This window comes from Myxine glutinosa, chromosome 10, assembly GCF_964187855.1.
Source record: "Myxine glutinosa chromosome 10, kmMyxGlut1.1, whole genome shotgun sequence".
Taxonomy (NCBI): Eukaryota; Metazoa; Chordata; class Myxini; order Myxiniformes; family Myxinidae; genus Myxine; species Myxine glutinosa.
The window spans coordinates 41,629,142-41,647,138 of record NC_136270.1 but is presented as its reverse complement, the minus strand read 5'-3'; the positions used below and the strand labels follow the sequence as shown (position 1 = coordinate 41,647,138).

General features: G+C 43.3%; 1 protein-coding gene across 6 annotated transcripts in view; it reads right to left on the bottom strand.

Moving 5' to 3' along the window:
- Nucleotides 1–17,997, bottom strand: part of USP7 (ubiquitin specific peptidase 7) — a 240,151-nt gene that overhangs the window by 48,148 nt on the left and 174,006 nt on the right. For 4 of the 6 annotated variants that reach the window (XM_068127513.2, XM_068127517.2, XM_068127514.2 and 1 more), the window contains exons 18-21: nucleotides 13,597–13,702; nucleotides 10,516–10,608; nucleotides 10,108–10,175; nucleotides 3,046–3,146 (exon numbers count right to left, since the gene is read on the bottom strand). In XM_068127513.2, coding sequence (XP_067983614.1) covers nucleotides 3,046–3,146; nucleotides 10,108–10,175; nucleotides 10,516–10,608; nucleotides 13,597–13,702 — 368 coding nt within the window. The remainder of the gene's footprint in view (nucleotides 1–3,045; nucleotides 3,147–10,107; nucleotides 10,176–10,515; nucleotides 10,609–13,596; nucleotides 13,703–17,997) is intronic. The other 2 variants (XM_068127516.2, XM_078785584.1) reach the window with 1 other exon arrangement.

Here is a 17,997-nt window from a genome sequence, read left to right as displayed (position 1 = left end):
TATCAGCAGGATGTGGCAGTGTGGGAATCCACGTTTGCACCGATCGCTGCACCGTGTGCCACACAAACGACTGCACCGATCGCTGCACAGCTGCATCGATCGGATGTGGCATGAAGGAGGATCTGCACTTTGGCATGAAGGAGGATCAGATCTAACAGATCGCTGTCTCCATCGATCTTGCCAAGGCCGTCACACCTATCGGCTCAAAATCCTTTTAACTGTTGATTTGGTACAGTTACACGTTTCGGGAATTTGGTACACATACCGGGAGTACATACGACATAGAGATTGTGAACACGATTATCGATCACGATTCACAATCACGATCATCACGATCATAGTGTATCGATCACGATTTGAATCATGATGGAATAATATTTACCGATATGAGCAGTGATGCGGCTTTTATTGAAATTCTAAAGATACTGTTTAGATTTTGATGATTTGCGTGTGATATGATTCAACGGATGTTTATATGAATCGTTAAAAATAAAAAAAAGCCTTCAATTTCTGATATTTTGCCATCGCCATATGCAGATTCGCCACGGACCCACGATCGATGTTTCTCTACGTGAACGTACCCGTTTGTTTGCGAACACGTACATTTTTCATGGAAGTCCTTCACAAACTTGCTGTCCATGTCTGACGTGCGACTGAAGGTGCTACAGGAATGTGGAATTTATTGGTTTCATGCTTTAGCATTCACCGTATCTGCATTGCCTGTTTGCTTCTGGCCTCCCACCCGTGCGTAGCACGGGTATTTCTCTAGTAACTTGAAAATCACAATAAACCCAATTTGTTATAAATGTTTGTCTTTCATTAATCATCCACTTTCTAAACTCCCCCCTTTCCCCTCCCCTCCTAAACTCCCGCTCACCCCTCCCCCATAACCCCTCCCCTTCAAATCTCCCCCCCTACCATCCCTCTCCAATTCTCCCCCCTCCCCGCTCCTCCTCAAAGCTGCCTCCTCCCCACTTCGTCTCCCTTCTATCTCATGCCTCCACCTCCCCCAACCTTCTACTTTCCTATGCCCCCCCTCTAACAACTCCTCACTGTGCCTAATCCCATCACCATCAAACCTTTCATCCTCCTCGTCCTTCCCTTTCTTGTAACTCTTCTGTAATCTCTGACACACTATCAACTGCTCTCCCTACCTCCCCCTCTCATCCTTCATCTGACCCTACCCTTCCCCTACCCTGTCCTGCACCCGATGCTCCCCCTCTCTCCTCATTAACGGTATGGACCTCAAACATCCGGGGCCTTCGCTCAAACCTGATTGATCTCTCCATTCAGGTTGCTTCTGACAATCCAGACTTGATCTGCCAAACAGAAACTTTCCTCCTTCAAGATGTCTCTGATTCCTTAATATCTCTTCCTGGTTACTCCCTCTTCTGGTATGATAGACCTGAGCCTCGTCCTGGTGGTGGGGTTGCTATATTTATCAAAAACCTCTCTTCCTCACTCTCCTTGCACTGCCCTCTCTCCACCCCACCCCCAGGAGCACCTCTGGCTACGGCTTCAACTCCGCTCCCACCTTTTGTTCATATGTGTTCTGTACCGTCCTCCAAACAGTGATGACTCCATTTACATTTCGCTGTCTGACAACATGGACCAACTTCTATCCACTCATCCCAACTCTCTCTTCCTCATTTGTGGTGACTTCAACTGTCATCATGCCAGCTGGCTGGGTGTGGGTTCCTCTCTCACCAGCCATGGCACCTCAGCAAAGGACTTCTGCGACTCATTGGGACTGGCACAATCTGTCAATGTCCCGACCCGGATCTCAGTCAATGGAGTATCTTCTCTTCTGGAGTTGGTTATGACAAACTTCCCTGCAAATGTCTGCTGCTCTTCTTCTGCTCCAATCAGTTCTTCTGATAATGTGCTTGTTAAAGTGGACATCTCTCTGACCATTCTCAGAGAGCCTCCTCAGCGTCGACGAGTCTGGCATTTCACTCAGGCCGACTGGCACGGTCTGCAAGCAGCCATCAATCATCTGGACTGGTCTCCCATCTCTACTGCCTCTGACATCAATTCTTCCTGGGAATTCTTCCAAATTGACTTTTTGTGTGATTAATGTTAGCTCTTTCACGAGCCTCGATCTTGTACACACAAACCTTTTTTTTAACCAAAATGTAGTGCCCAGATTGGGATGGGTGTGGTGGTGTGAGTGTGGCGTTTAGGGGTTACAGGGAGAGATATTGTGCCTTCGCATCTCAGATGGACTGCTCCAATGATGTGCGGGCTATGAAGGCAAAGGGAGGAAAGTCTGGAGTGATAGGGCATCCCCCCCTCACCCTGTATGGACTTTCAGGTGAGTCGCGCGGCGAATCTGGAATTGAGAAATCTCCGATCGAGCTATCGAATGGGCCTTGGCGAATCCAGAGTGGAGAAGCCACCGAGGTGCCGAGGGATAATGCGATCAGAGTGCCGGGGAAATCCGAATACAGTATTTGTACAAAGATTAATCTTGTGTTGAGAAAACCAAGAAGGCTAATCGCGGAAGCAAAGCTAAGTGGACAAACATTGGGTGCTTGTATACCAATGTGTCAGGTGTTCATGTTTATTAAAGAGTGGTGAACTGTGACAAAATGTAATGTGCTACGAGCTAGTGCGGATAATGACTGCAGGTTGTTTTAAACCCTGACCTCAAATGATAACAGACATACTGTAAAACTATTGACATTCCTAATTTATCCGAAAGGTTGTCCCACAAAGTAGTTCAAATAATATGCACAATATTCATGACCCTGGAAGTACCATAGGCAGCGATGCCTTGTGACAGCGTCAGGGAGAAATTAACACCTCTATTGTTCAGACTAACAACTGTAGTTGATTTTGTTTCGTCTTGTTCACCAAATAGTCTCATCTTTGAACGAAGGAAAGAAATCTTTGAATCATCTTTGAATGAAGACTAGCCAATTCGAATAGTATGCCGAAAAATACGGTGGCAAGAATGCAGATCAAGTTCTTCATTCCAAAAAGCATCTTGCATTCTGATTTGTAATGAAAGGTTATAAAGAGGTAAAGAGTCCAAATGTTTACCTCTGAAAGACAATAATATCTCCATCCATGAGTTCATCAAGTGCTTTGTCCAAAGAAAAATCGATTTCTTGAATTCTCTCTGTTAAATTTGGCTTCACTTCCTGCAGGCAAAGGTGAAAGTACAAAGTCAAATGTACGTTAGCACACTTGTCACAGAGCGAATGGGCACGCAATATGCCGAGGCCAAACTGACAGCAGATCATTGTACAACCACAGGTTTCAAAAAGCCAGTGAGTAATTTTGAAATGGAAAGAAACAGACTTTTTCGCATCAAGAACCAATGTTAAACAGAGAGCAAAGCAGCACCTCGGCAGCCTTTGGACAAGGAAACAAAAAAACAAGTTCAGTCACAGGAAATAAGAAGACAAGAAGGTTTGCAAAATGTCAAGTGCAAATCATTGCACAGTTTCTGGCAATTGCTCATTCAGGACCTTTACATCTCTTCCTTTTAATGGCAAATCATTGCAGGCAAACAACGAAATAAAGGCGAAGCAAAAAAATTCTCTTAAAGTTCAGAAATGCTGCAGAAGCCGTTTCTATGCCTTTTCATGCACAATCCATTTTGTTTTGTTTTTGTACACAGTCGAGGCTCGTGGAGGAGCTAGAACACAGAACAGCTCTGGATGTAACGGAACAAAAAGAATAGCAGAAAAAGGGGGAGGGGGGCACACCAACAGCAGGTTTGAGGAACAAAATGGAGAGAGACTTGGACAAATAAGGGATGTGGAGAAGAAAGAGGGCAAGGGGAGGACACATGGGGTCATATTAAAATTAATATTTGTGACATTCTCAACAACACTTGCTCAGCTCTGCAATTTTTTTTCAATCTTAACTCGACACATGTGGGTCCCTGCTCAAATTGTCATTGTACAGATGTCAATATACTTGTATTCCCCTTCTACTACTGGGGTTTTGCGAACCTGCCCTGATTAAAAGTCTCCTACCAACTAGCGATCTTCATTGAATGAGACGACTGGAATAGTGAACACATACAGCCAGAAGTCCAGGCAATGTCTCAGAGTATGTCCGAACGCACTCTTCCATCCATTCCCTCAAGGTGCGAGTCCAAATGTAAACGTGTGACGTCTTCTCTACCTCCTCATGTATGGTGTCATTAGCACCAACTATTCTCTGCTTGTGGTAATATCTCCCTCCCTCCCAAACCCAAATATATACTTTTTGGCCAGTTCTCCCTCCGCACAGCATTTTTGACTTGATCCTCAACCCCTATAATAAAAAAGGTTTATATATCATAAAGAAAAAGGAACATCCAACTAAAAAAGTAACTAGATCTACCCTGTTATTCAAGTAATAAATAAGCAAGCAAGATCAGATCCGGTCTCAGGCGATGTTTCACCTGCTTCCCAGTGGGAATAGACCCCAGGCCACAGCAGATGTGACAATTTATTTCCGCCATGTGCTGGGGCAAGGGTTAACCGAGGAGTGTTTTTATTGTGCCGACCTTCAGCACAAACGTCAATCGCATTGATGGTCTACTCTGCTTTTTTATTCACTCAGGATCTGGTGTTGGATCTGGTGATCCTGAGACCGGATCTGCCCCAACACCTTGCCCCCCCCCCCCCCCCCCCACCCCTGCCCAGCTCTACTGGGTCGCCACTGTACAATGGCGGGCATATAGCGGGAAGGATCATTCATTTGACATCTCAAATACCAAATTGCATAATGATCTAATGAGCCTTTCTAGTTCTGTTGCAGATTTTGTGAAGTGATGTCGTGGTCGGGTGATTCCGAGAAGAAAAGGTGGATATGCCGCATCATGGCTATCACGTTCCGAGTCGCCAGGGATCAGACGCCGGGAACCATATCCCGATCCTGGGTTGCCAAGTACCTGAACAGGTCTGATGACTTTGTCAAATGCAATTGGAACCGTGATCCCTTTGATTGCGAGATGGACAGACGGCCCGAACAGACAGCACAATGTTTGTCTCAGGAAAGCAGTGATATCATCATTGAGTCGCTTGCCAAGGAGAAGAAAAGCATTCGAGGGCTCCAAGAGGAGGTTGAACGGGTTCGAGGGAAGAAGAAGAGCTTATTAAGTATCCACAGGTTCCTTCAGTCCATTGGCGCAAAGGCTTTTCACCAAATTCCAGCACCGAAGCTGACGGAGAAGAACGTCGAGGACCGAATGTGGTTTTGTGAGTTTTTGAGTGAGTGGAACTCTGATGATTTTCTTTTCCTGGCCCCTTCCGATGAATTTTTCATTTATGTGGCTCGACGTCCCAACTTCCAGAACGACAGAATTTGGGCTCTTCACAATGATGACATTCCACAAGAACTCAAGATTCGAGAGAAATCGAAGACAGCACGGTGCGTTGGCGTCTTCTTGATGTTCACAGCGAAAAGGCTGATGTGGGTCATCAAAGAGCAAGGACAATCATGGGACGGCAAATACCTCCGAGACGTTGTGCTGACCCGCCATGTTATTCCGTTCTTACGGTACCCAGAAAATGTCCTCAGCATCAAGGAGACCACGTTTCTGCAGGACCGAGCCAGTTCAGTCGGCGGGCGGTGGGAACACCAAATATTGAAGCAAAGCTTTGAAACTGTGCACATGAGATGTCGAATAATAACGCTTTTTCCCCCTATTCGTGGTTTCTCCCTACCTCTCCTACGTTGGGCTGGGCAGGGGGGGGCTAAGGTGTTGGGACACCATGTATGTATGTATGTATGTATGTATGTATGTATGTATGTATGTATGTATGTACAATCACGTGAAAAAGTAATTACACCCCATGTAAAGTTTTGACTTTTTCAACATATTTCAAAATACAGCTATTTGATCTTCATTTCAACAATATTGATAGATAAAGGTGATATAAGATAACAAATATCATGAAACATTTATATTTTGTAGTCCATTGTATAATGTAAATAAACATAAATGCAAATTTCGCATGTGGAAAAAGTAAGCACACCCCTACATTTATCACTACTTCAAATACCTAAAAGTAGAATCAGGTGCACCAGCTCAGGTGCAAATGATTAGAACATCGTTAGAGAGGATCTTGGAGGAACCTGTTCTTATTTAAACCTCAGACATTTAGTTTGGTTTGCTCTTTGTTGTTGAAGTGTGCGGCGTCACCATGCCTAGATCAAAAGAGCTCTCTGAGGCCTTTAGAAAGAAGGTTATAGATGCCTTCGAGTCTGGGAAGGGATTTAAAAAGATCTCCAAACAATTTGAAATCAATCATTCGACTGTCTGGAAGATCATCTACAAGTGGAGAAGATTCCAAACAACTGCCAACTTGTTCAGGCCAGGCCGCCGCAGGAAGTTCAGCCCGAGAGCAGACCGCAAGATGCTGAAAGAAGTCTCTAAGAACCCCAGAATGTCATCACGGGACCGACAGGTAGCTCTTGCCACTGTTGATGTCAAAGTGCACGAGTCTACCATTAGAAAGAGGCTGCACAAATTTGATCTACATGGGAGGTGTGCCAGGAGGAAACCTTTGCTGTCCAGAAAGAACATCAGGGCAAGACTAAAGTTTGCCAATGAACACCTAGGCAAAGACCAACACTTCTGGAACAATGTGCTCTGGACAGATGAGTCAAAGGTAGAGCTCTTTGGCCACAGTACCAGTAGATATGTTTGGCGAAAACCAAAGACAGCATTTGACCACAAGAACCTGATACCAACTGTAAAGCATGGTGGTGGAAATATTATGGTTTGGGGCAGCTTTGCTGCATCAGGGCCTGGGCAGCTCACCATCATAGAATCCACTATGAATTCTTCATTGTACCAGAGGGTGCTTGAGGATAATTATGTGAGGCCATCTGTCGGAAAGTTGAAGCTCAACCGAAGGTGGACCTTGCAACATAACAATGACCCTAAACATACAAGTAAATCCACCAAGGAATGGCTGAAAAGAAAGAAATGGGGGGTTCTGGAATGGCCAAGTCAAAACCCAGATCTAAATCCCATCGAGATGTTGTGGGGGGATTTGAAACGAGCTGTGCATGCAAGAAACCCCTCAAACATCGCACAGCTGAAAGAATTCTGCATGGAGGAGGCAAAAATTTCTCCCAGTCGATGTCAGAGACTGGTAGACAGTTTTAAGAAATGCCGTTCTTGAGGTTGTTTCTGCCAAAGGGGGCAATACGACCTATTAGAGCCAAGGGTGTACTTACTTTTTCCACATGCGAAATTTGCATTTATGTTTATTTACATTATACAATGGACTACAAAATGTAAATGTTTCATGATATTTGTTGTATTATATCACCTTTATCTATCAATATTGTTGAAATGAAGATCAAATAGCTGTATGTTGAAATAGGTTGAAAAAGTCAAAACTTTGCATGGGGTGTACTTACTTTTTCACATGACTGCATGTATGTATGTATGTATGTATTATGTATGTATGGGGGGTGAGCAAGGGTGTTTGTTCTTGTTTTGTGTTTACGGGGTAGGAACATGGCTGTCTGCGTATCTGGGTTGGTCATGGTGACGTGTGGGTTGCGTGATTGGGTGGGGGATCCATTGCGTGGTGTATGTGCTGGCATCGAGCATTTTTGTTTATTGCTCAACTTGACTAGCTGTTTGCACCATTTGTATCAAAGGGGTATATAATGAGGGCATGCCCATGGTCTCCCCAGTTAGACCACTCTCTCGGTTCTTGACGTGTCATACCTCCGGAATTAATCTGTCTTGTTTGTTGGATGTCGTGTCTCAGTGATACAGTCGGCCATATCCTACCATTTGAAAGAAAAGCTCGCCGAACATGAAGGAACAATAAGGCTTGGCAAGGTGACACAGTCGACCACAGCATGCCATTGGCTACAGTCTGGCCACAAATTTGACATGGAGGGGACCAGTGTCCAAGACACAGCATCCGACAAATGACGGATTATTCTGGAGGCATGGCACAAAGAGCTGTGAGTCTGGTCCAACTGGGGATAAACTGAACATACCCACATAATACACTACGCTGATACAAATGGCCAGAAGGTGAACAAAAAACAACAACGCTGTATGCCCACCCATGGCAATCTAACTCCCGACAGCAACACCCGTTTAAGATCATCAGTAAAAGCTGGAGCCCTCCAGGGTAGATTACCATGACGGAACACAAACACTTACCTTGCTTTACATCAATTAGCTATCTCCTTAGCTCTTTCACTTTGCCAGACATTTCTGCAAACAAACGACAGATGGGCAACACCTGCATGGCTGTTCTATGACCAAGAAAAACAGAAAAACCATGTCTTGATTAATCAATCGTTTAACCCTCAATGACTCAAACTTCTTTACTCTGTCTTCTGAAAATAACTCCCTGGCAATTCACCACATGTGGTGCATTAAGCTCTTTGCAAGGGCCTCTGGATTCCTTCAGATTTACCATAGATTGCTAATCTGCGAATATAGATATCCTCTATTTGTCCTTTATCACTTTTCAGTTCCTTGTGTGAAACAAGGAACACACAACTGATATGCTAGAGGTTGTGGGTTCAAATACTACTGTAGGCAGCAGTATTTAGATTTGATTTTTCAGGTCCTGGAAACCAAGCTCGCCCCCAAATTACAGCATCGTTGCTTAACTGTCAGAAAAATGCATTTGTTTCATTAATGACCATTGAGGAGGGAATCAGCCTCCCCTGCCTAATCCACTCCACACTACGGTTGACTCGCAATGCCCTCTGGGTAGCTGGAATAGCAAGAGAAATACGCATGAAAAGTGATGCCAAAAATCACTCTTTCGAAATTGTTTTATTTTACCTAACTCTTCCTGACATAGCCAAGGACCTTGATAATGGTGTGATGACACAAACTAAAAGCTCCACCCCAAAGTCCAGGTTGCAGTCTGTTGACCCTGTCTTTCAAGTCCTTTTTGTGCACCTTAAAACTCGGATGCATCTCGTCGGTTCTAAAATGAAGGGACAGTTACCAACGACTGCTCACTTACCTCTGCCCTAAACAGCATTCCTGTGAATATTCCAAACGTTTAAATTACAATGCCATAACATACTGAACAAGTACAAAAAGTTTTAATTAAAACAAAAGCCACGTCGGTCGATGTTACACAATGCCTAGATGCAGCTGTGCCTATAATGTCGATGTTATAGGCACAGGACATTCCTATTGTTTCCATTACTTGATGTTATTTTTGTGCAAAGTGAAAATATATCTCGGCAATTTCCCGTGTGTGGCGACGAATTTTAAATATATCTCGGCATTTTCCCGTCTGTTATTTCAGGCGGTGTATGACTGACCATGCCGCAATTAAAAAAAAAAAAAATCTCGGCAATTTCCCGTGTGTGGCGACACGTGAACGAAGCTATGCTCCTCTCTCCACATTATTGTGACGACGTATAAATTAAATATTTCATCGTGACGATTGTCATCAAATGGACGAACTTTTAATATATCTCGGCATTTTCCCATCTGTTATTTCAGGCGGTGTATGACTGACCATGCCGTGATTGTAAAAAAATATATCTCGGCAATTTCTCGTGTGTAGCGACACGTGAACGAAGCTATGCTCCTCTCTCCACATTATTGTGACGACGTATAAATTAAATATTTCATCGTGACGATTGTCATCAAATGGACGAATTTTTTATATATCTCGGCATTTTCCCGTCTGTTATTTCGGGCGGTGTATGACTGACCATGCCGTGATTGTAAAAAAATATATCTCAATGGACTTGAAGTTACAGGCCTTTGAGAATTCATTTCGTTCTATAAAGGGCAACTTTCAATCGGATTTTCTTGCCGTTTTTTTTCAACCGAGTCTAAAACTATGTTAGCGACTGAAAAATGAAATGATATATCGAATTTGATTTGAAAGAAAACTGTGTGAGAGAGGAAGACACCACGGGCCTACAAAACAGGCCTCAAAGCTATGCGAGTTAATAAAATGGTGGATATTTGTTTATATGAAGCCTCTCCCACAATGGGTGGAGCTATGGTTCCCAGAATGGGTGGAGCTTTGAGGTTTTGTCTTCTCTGCAAGAACAACAAGAAGAACAAGAAGAAGAAGAAGAACAACAACAGAGGGCACTCTATGACCAGCGTCTTGCGACGCGGCTAAAAAGCATACGCACCTCGTAGAGGACAAGATTCGTGCCCTGTGGAAACCCGGCCCGCTCGCACATCACAGATAGCAAGTCTCCTGGGGGAATACAGTGTGAAGTCACAAGGCAGAGCAAAGCACAAGCTTTTGTGCCAAAGTGAGTGGGAATTGCGGTTTGAATCCATAGAAATGCTCCAAAATCAAAGAATTATTCGACTCATTTAGAATTGAAATCCAATCAACTAGACTCAATTTATGCCAAGAAAGTCAAAATGAGGGTGGGGAATGTCGGTTTAAAGCTTTTACACCTAAGATGACATGCAACAACCAACATCAATTTTGTTGTCTTGAGTCAATCCAAAAATGCAAATGATTTCGATTATGTTTTTTAAAATTTCATATTCCATCCTGGAAGATGAAACACAGGATTACAACTCACTTATTTTACATGTGATTGGGGTGTAGATATGTCCGCAGTAATTCAGCGTCTTGGCTTTGGGATCGTACATTTTCAAAAACAACATTACATCTCCTGCAAAACAGAGGCACATGCAAAATAATAGCTGGACGAATTTAGTGAGTTCATGGTAGTGCAAACAGGTACAACTATTCAAAGCATGTACTACATTCATTTGTCCACAGAGTTCTTCATTAACCGATGGATAAGTGCTACCAGGAGCATCAATTAGTAAAAAAAACAAAAAAACAATCTGAAGCGGTAAAGAGATAAAAGAAAAAAAGCTTCTCACATCAGGTTCGATCAACTGCTTACTATAGCTGAAACAAAAACAACTAGAAAGTTCATAGGACACCTTACACACGGTCTTGAGAAAAAGGACATGGGAAGGGTCTTTTAAACTCTTGCTTTGTATTTCAAAGCACAATCTACATTTCCTATGTGCCGCAATTTTGGCGGAATCTCGATATTCTCCAAAGCTGAGAAAACAAGCAACAAATTTGATTGGTCAAAATGATGTAATATTTTGTCCCATTACTGCAAAAGTGGAGGTTTATAGAAATGTCAACAAGGTGATTTGTGTTCCACAGTGTTAAACTGTAAAATTCAATTGAAATACCAGAACGCCATTTGGTAGAGAGCACACCTCCACCATGCTGAACAGTTTACGTTTCGTATCTCAATGAGACAGGATCTGGATCCGGACCTGAACCAAAATCTAATCGACTTATCGTCACCTACCCAACTCATCCACCAAGTTTAATCATAACTCGTCCACAACTTTTGGAGATATCATGCTATCCTCCGAGACACTCGGAGGCAGATACTGCTTTTGGCTCCATCTCTCAATGGTGAAGAATCACTGAGAAAATTCAAACAATTCTCATATCTGGATCCGGATTCAGATCTTCACCAAAATGTAATCATTTTGGCCTTGGCACACATCCAAACAGCCCACCACATTTTCCTAAAAAATCAATCCACAACTTTTTGAGATATCCTGCTCACAAACAAACAGACAGACAACCAAAACAGACAGAGGCGAAAACCTAACCTCCATCCACCTTTGGTGGTGCAGGTAAAAAAATAATGGTTTTAAAGTTAGAAGAGAAAACCAAATTATTTTCCGAAAGTTTAGTCATTGATGCACCCTCTTTTACACCACCTTATTGAACACAATTAATTAGTTATTTGCCTCTATGGCATTCTTAAAAACAAAGTTTCCTATTTGGAATCATTTAAAATTTTGGTTGACTGCCAGACAAACAATTACCTCACTCCTCTGTGCACATGTGTGATCGGGGGACAAGATGCCGAACAATTTGGCAAATTCAGAGCAAAATTACTGCTAAACTACAGGTTTGTTTTCCAATTTGTGTTCAAAATATAACATTCAATTTAAATTAAGTTGTTCCTCAAACATAGATGGACATATGTTGACAGACAAACAAAGTGAACCACTTGCTTAATCCAGCTTTTCACTTTGCACGCACAATGGAGGTCAGGCACTTCAATTTTAAAACATCATCATGGTGCCTCATCGTCAGAAGGATGAAAGTTTTTCCAAAAAGCATGGGTATAATTAAATGTCACATGAAAGAGAGAGAGCGAGAGCACGAGAGAGCGAAGGTAAGTAGAAGAGGGACATCATAGGGTAACTTGAATTATGATCTGTAAACCGATTTTCAAAGGGCACATGTCCTTTGACCTTATGAACCCAAAAACCCTTCTGAACCCACAGCCCAAGCAGCAATTTGGAATTGAGCTAGTGTGCTGGAGATAAGTTGCCTACTCTTCATGAAGGCCACTGTGCGATATTTTAGATCCGTCAACTAAGGCCAAGAAGTTTAAAGTCGTACATTGAAGGGCCAGCATGCACATTGATGTCATACCTTGCCTGCAAAGCAGCGGGGTGACAGCTTATAGCTGTGTAGCAATTCAAACCCAGGCTAGACAACTCGGAGGCAAGTGTGCATACATCTAGAGTCAAGACTGTATTGCCATATACATAAAACTAATTGCACATGCATACACCTTGCTGTGAACCAAGGCTCAAAGAGGAACTTGGAGATATACTCATAGCATGTGCAGGAGAAAGATATTAGTAGACATCATTGTAGTTTTGCTTTAGAAGAGGATTGATAGAACATGGACAACACATATGGATATATGATATTTGCGCATGGACATCCTGTAGCATGAGCCAGGGTTTCAGGTGGAACAGGAACAGGCAAGCCCAATATCATTCAGCCTGTAGGAATTTTAAACAAGCGTTACGCCTAGGTCCCCCGTCAGTGAAGTGATGTGAGTTGACAAAGTGGAAGACGCAGAAAACATGCTATGATAAGATATTTCGCTCAAGTTTCAGACATGCATGGAGGCGGCCATCTTGGATTTAGACGTGGCGACCCAATTTTCAATAGCGTTCTTCCTTATGCCTAGATACACCCACACACCAGATTAGAAGTTGGTACTTCGCTTATTTTAAGAGATATTCCGCTCACAAGGTTCAGACATACATGGCGGCGGCCATCTTGGATTTTGACATGGCGACCCAATTTTCAATAGCCTTCTTCCTGATGCCGAGATACACCCACACACCAAATTAGAAGTTGGTACTTCGCTTATTTTTCAAGATATTCATCTCACAATGTTCAGACATACATGGCGGCGGCCATCTTGGATTTTGACGTGGCGACCCAATTTTAAACAGCGTTCTTCCTTATGCCGAGATACACCCACACACCAAATTAGAAGTTGGTACTTCACTTATTTTTCAAGATATTCATCTCACAAGGTTCAGACATACATGGCGGCGGCCATCTTGGATTTTGACGTGGGTTGCACCCACACATTAAATTCGAATGCGGTCCTTCGCTTACGCACGCACGCAAACACGCACGGACGGACGCACGGACGGAGGGGAAAACCATAGTCCCCCTTTCGCTCCGCTGTGCGACGGGGGACAATAATGCTTAACGTTGTGTAAATGACAAGAGGAATATTCGGCGACAGCAAACCAAAGCACAAAAGCAGTGGAACAGTGTGACTGCAGACACACACGTTCTTTGTCGAAGGAAGGGAGTGTGCCGCCAGCAGCTGCCGTATCCGTATCCACAGTCTCCAAGAAAATATTCCAGGGGTTCTCGTTCTCGCTCAGTTCGATCATCTACGGGGTGCACACCAATAAAATTTGTGTCTGGAACAACAAAAAATTTTTTTACGCATTCGCCACAAAACCTGTTAAGGCCACTCGAGGTGGGGCTACACAAAAGGAAAGTATAGATATTAGACAGAAAGGAGGAATCTATTGAAATTCTTCTTGAAGTGAGGTAGGTTGGGATAGAGGGGAAAGCAGGATGCAGGTAAACTGTTCCAGAGTGATGCCATGCTGGGAAAAAAAGGAGAAGAATACTTCATAGTCTTATTGCACCTGGGTATCCTGTAGCATGGTTAATTATAAAAATGTCTGTTTTAAAAGCTCGTTATTCAGAGGGAAGAGAAAGTGGAAGAAGTGGGATTTTGAGCTTAATGTAGCGGTTCCAACGATGATTTTTATTATTCTTCGACAGCAGGAACCATTTAGAGTAAAGCTTGACAGACACAGAAGGAACACAATTATTGGAGTAATACTTCTCGAAACAATAGAAAAACATTTAAAAGTCCACGGAAGGAACAAACAAACAACAATAATAGTCTGTTCTAAAATATCCTTTAAAAAATGTATTTTATTTCATTCTACATACTCAGCGAGACTCACAGATAGGCATGCAATAAATATGTTTGTGAAGTGCAACATGCTGTCTTTTGATTAAACACGTCAGCGATGCGATGAGTAGGCACAACTTACTATATTTAATGCGGTGTGCATGTGTGTATGTCTGTGTTTGACTTGTATGCACTCCTAAACCACTGGACGCAACGAGTTGAAAATCGGTGGTTGTACTTGGGGTATGCATGGGAAGGTTCGCCTAAGGTGGGATTGGCCACCCCAAAATTATGTTTTTACTTTTACTTGAAGTGGGGAATTATCATGTCTTTCAATCCTGAAAAATCTTACACTATCTCTCTCTACAAAGACTGTCTGGCACACCCTCCTATCGACTTTCTTAACGAACAATCCTCTTGACGAGGTTCAATCACTCAAACTTTTGGGGCTCACTCTCAGCCATGATCTTTCTTGGGCAAACCGCACTTCGAAGTAGACCTCAAAATCCAGCCACCGATAGGGCATCCTCCATCGTACAAAGTCCTTCTTTGGCACACCTGAACTCCTGTCCACCTATAAGACGACCTCCATCTGTAGCTTGATGGAGTACTGCTCTCACATCTGGGCTGGCTCCCCTGACCCTCCCCCTCCCCCTGCTCTTTCCCTTATCTGTCTCTCCAGGTTTCTGGAGGGTGCACACACCCTGCCAGTAGCCCCCTTCTGGAGAAACTCCCAAAATCCAGAACCACTGATCACCTCCACTCATTTGTTCCTCTTTTTCACACCTGTGGAACCAAATTTCACATCTTCAATCTCATTCTTCCCTCCACGTCTTCAAGACAGCTGTTCACGACAATCTCCAATCGCCCCAATCCAAAACCATGATCTTCATACCCAAATTAACCCTCCCCAAGCCCATCTCTTTCCAAGTTTCTAGTATTTTCCTTCCTGAGAGTTTATGGCTATATCCATCTCGTCAATCCCATGTCCTCCCCTAGTTCCCCATATCCCTTATTAGTCCCCTACCGGTGTACACATATATATCACGACGTTTCGATCATTTTTGACAAAGTTATGGCACTTTGAACTTTGGGAATTCTGATAATTCTAGTACCATTTTAAGTTTTAATTTCCTTTAAAAACCAATTTCTCTGCAATAATTGGACCGATTGAGATCAAATTTTCACCGTAGGAGGGACTCGGTCTGTAGAATATTTTAATGGTAATTATGACGTCACAGGTCACGTGGTTCGGCCGCCATATTGTTTTCGTGAAAACACGAAAACCCCTTTTTCTCTGCAACGGCTGAACAGATCGAGGCCAAACTTTGCAGGCAGAATCGCATACCCATGACAAACAAAAAGGTCAGCGAGCATGCCATCATGCATCACATGGTTTCAGACTTATAACATTTTTAAGCATGAACCTTTAAAACCGAGCTCCTCCATCATTTTTGATCCAATCGAGGGGAAACTTCACAAATCTGTTCAGCATGTCAGTCTACTAAAATGTCATTTTGGAATTTGCGATAGGGCACGTGGTTTGGCAGATATCGTTAATGAAACGAAAAAATTTTTTTTTTAAATGGATACTCTTGAATCGCCAGTACCTCAGACCGTGAGTTGGTAATAATGTATATAATTCCCACAGTGCAATACGTGCAGGCCGCTGCACGGAGCGACCTTGCGGGCTTATCAACAAGGCGAGACGTGACACACGTGTCTCAGCATACCTCAGATCAAGTTTGAAAACCAGCATCAACCGTGCATAAATTTGCATATTCGATCATTTTTGACAACGTGATGGCACTTTGAACTTTGGTATGGCCCATGTATTGCAGCGCAATACTCAGAATGCTTGTTTATCCAAGTATCCCCCCATTTTGTCCTTCAACCCTGCTGTCTCCTCCTCCACACTCCACATGCACACTTCTTCCATGAGATGTGCATGGAAGAAGTTTCGGGAACTGAGTGGCGTGCTGACGAGGAGGGGAGTGTTGTTGAAGCTGAAGGGAAAGGTGTATGCTGCATGTGTGAGAAGTGTTATGATTTATGGGAACGAGACATGGGTAATGAACGTAGAGCAGCAACGAAGGCTGGAAAGGGTGGAAATGCAAATGGTTCAGTGGATGTGCGGAGTATCGTTGAGAGAAAGAGGAAGACAAATGATGAATTGCAAAAGATGATGGGAATAGAGCCTGTGATGGATGCTGTGAAGAGAAACAGGTTGAGATGGTTTGGTCATGTGTTGAGGAAGGATGAAAGTGACTGGTTGAGAAGAGTGATGGAAATGAATGTAGAAGGAAGTAGAGGATGGGGAAGACCGAGAAAGACTTGGCTAAAGATGGTGGAAGAAGAAATGCGGGAAAGGGGGTTAACAAGGGGAGATGCAGAAAATAGGGCAAAATGGAGAAGATAGTCATGGGGCCCGCAAGGCTAACCCCCGCTGTAGCAGGGAAAATGGCCTTATAATGCCTTTTGTTGTAGTTTGAAGCAGTCTTGTTGACCATATTTCAATTAGGAAAAACATACAAAAATGGTAAAACTACAAATCTGAATCAAACGTTCAAGTTTACACCCCTGCTCACACTTTTTACATTTTCCTGGTATCCCGAGAGGAGCTGTTCTAAGTTTACTGTTCCAATTCCCATTCTTCCGAGGCTCGGCAAAGTTGAATGCTGGAAGACTGTACATCAACTAATAAATAGCACCGCAAAGCGGGCGTAACCCCTCAGCCCATGCATGGTGAAAGGAAGCATTGATGACAATTTGTTATTTGAAGCGAAGTTGTATACCGAGTAGGAACTGCAAGTAATGAAATTTTCGCCCATGAACCATTAACCCATTTCGCGCCCATGAACCTTCCTCTACTCAACCCCAACACGCACTGCAATAATGGATTTAATTGGACAAGTCATTCTGCTCGAAATTGACGGAAACCAATTTCAAGATGGCTGCCGTGGCGGCCATATTGAAAATCGCAGCGCGCCCATTTTAGAAAGGCACCTTCCTCGACTCAATCCCAACACTTACTGCAAAAATGGATTTAATCGGACAAGCCATTCTGCTCGAAATTGACGGAAACCAAAAGTTGACGGAAGCTCGGATGGCAGCCGTGGCGGCCATATTGAAAATCGCAGCACGCCCATTTTCGAAAGGAACCTTCCTCTACTCAACCCCAACACACACTGCAAAAATGGATTTAATCAGACAAGCCGTTCTCCTTGAAATTGACGGAAACCAAAAGTTGACGGACGCCCGGATGACAATACCCCTTAGCCCATTGGGCTGAGGGGTGAAAAGGAGCTGATGTTGAGGCCATAAAAAAGTGTTGTCCTTATAACTTATGTATTTTAGTTTACTAGCAACAGTACCCACCCTATGGGTGGGGCTTCAATTGGGAAGCCCAAATGAAAAGGCAAAATATCAGAAATTGAAGGCTTTTTTATTTTAAACGATTCATATAAACATCTGTTGAATCATATCACATGCAAATCATCAAAATCTAAACAGTACATGGCGCCCATTTTGAAAAAAGATTGAATTCTGCAAAACGGAAGCGGCCACTGCACATCTTTCTCAGTCGCACGTTTATATGTGAAGAGTGTGCGCCGAATCTGTAACACGGAAGCGGCCGCTACACCTGTTTCTCAGTCGCTTTGCATACGCTGCCATGTTACTTCGGAGCCGCACATTTATATAGGAAGAGTTCATCAGGAGTCGATCCACTCTCTCCTGGTAAGTAGAATAAACAGT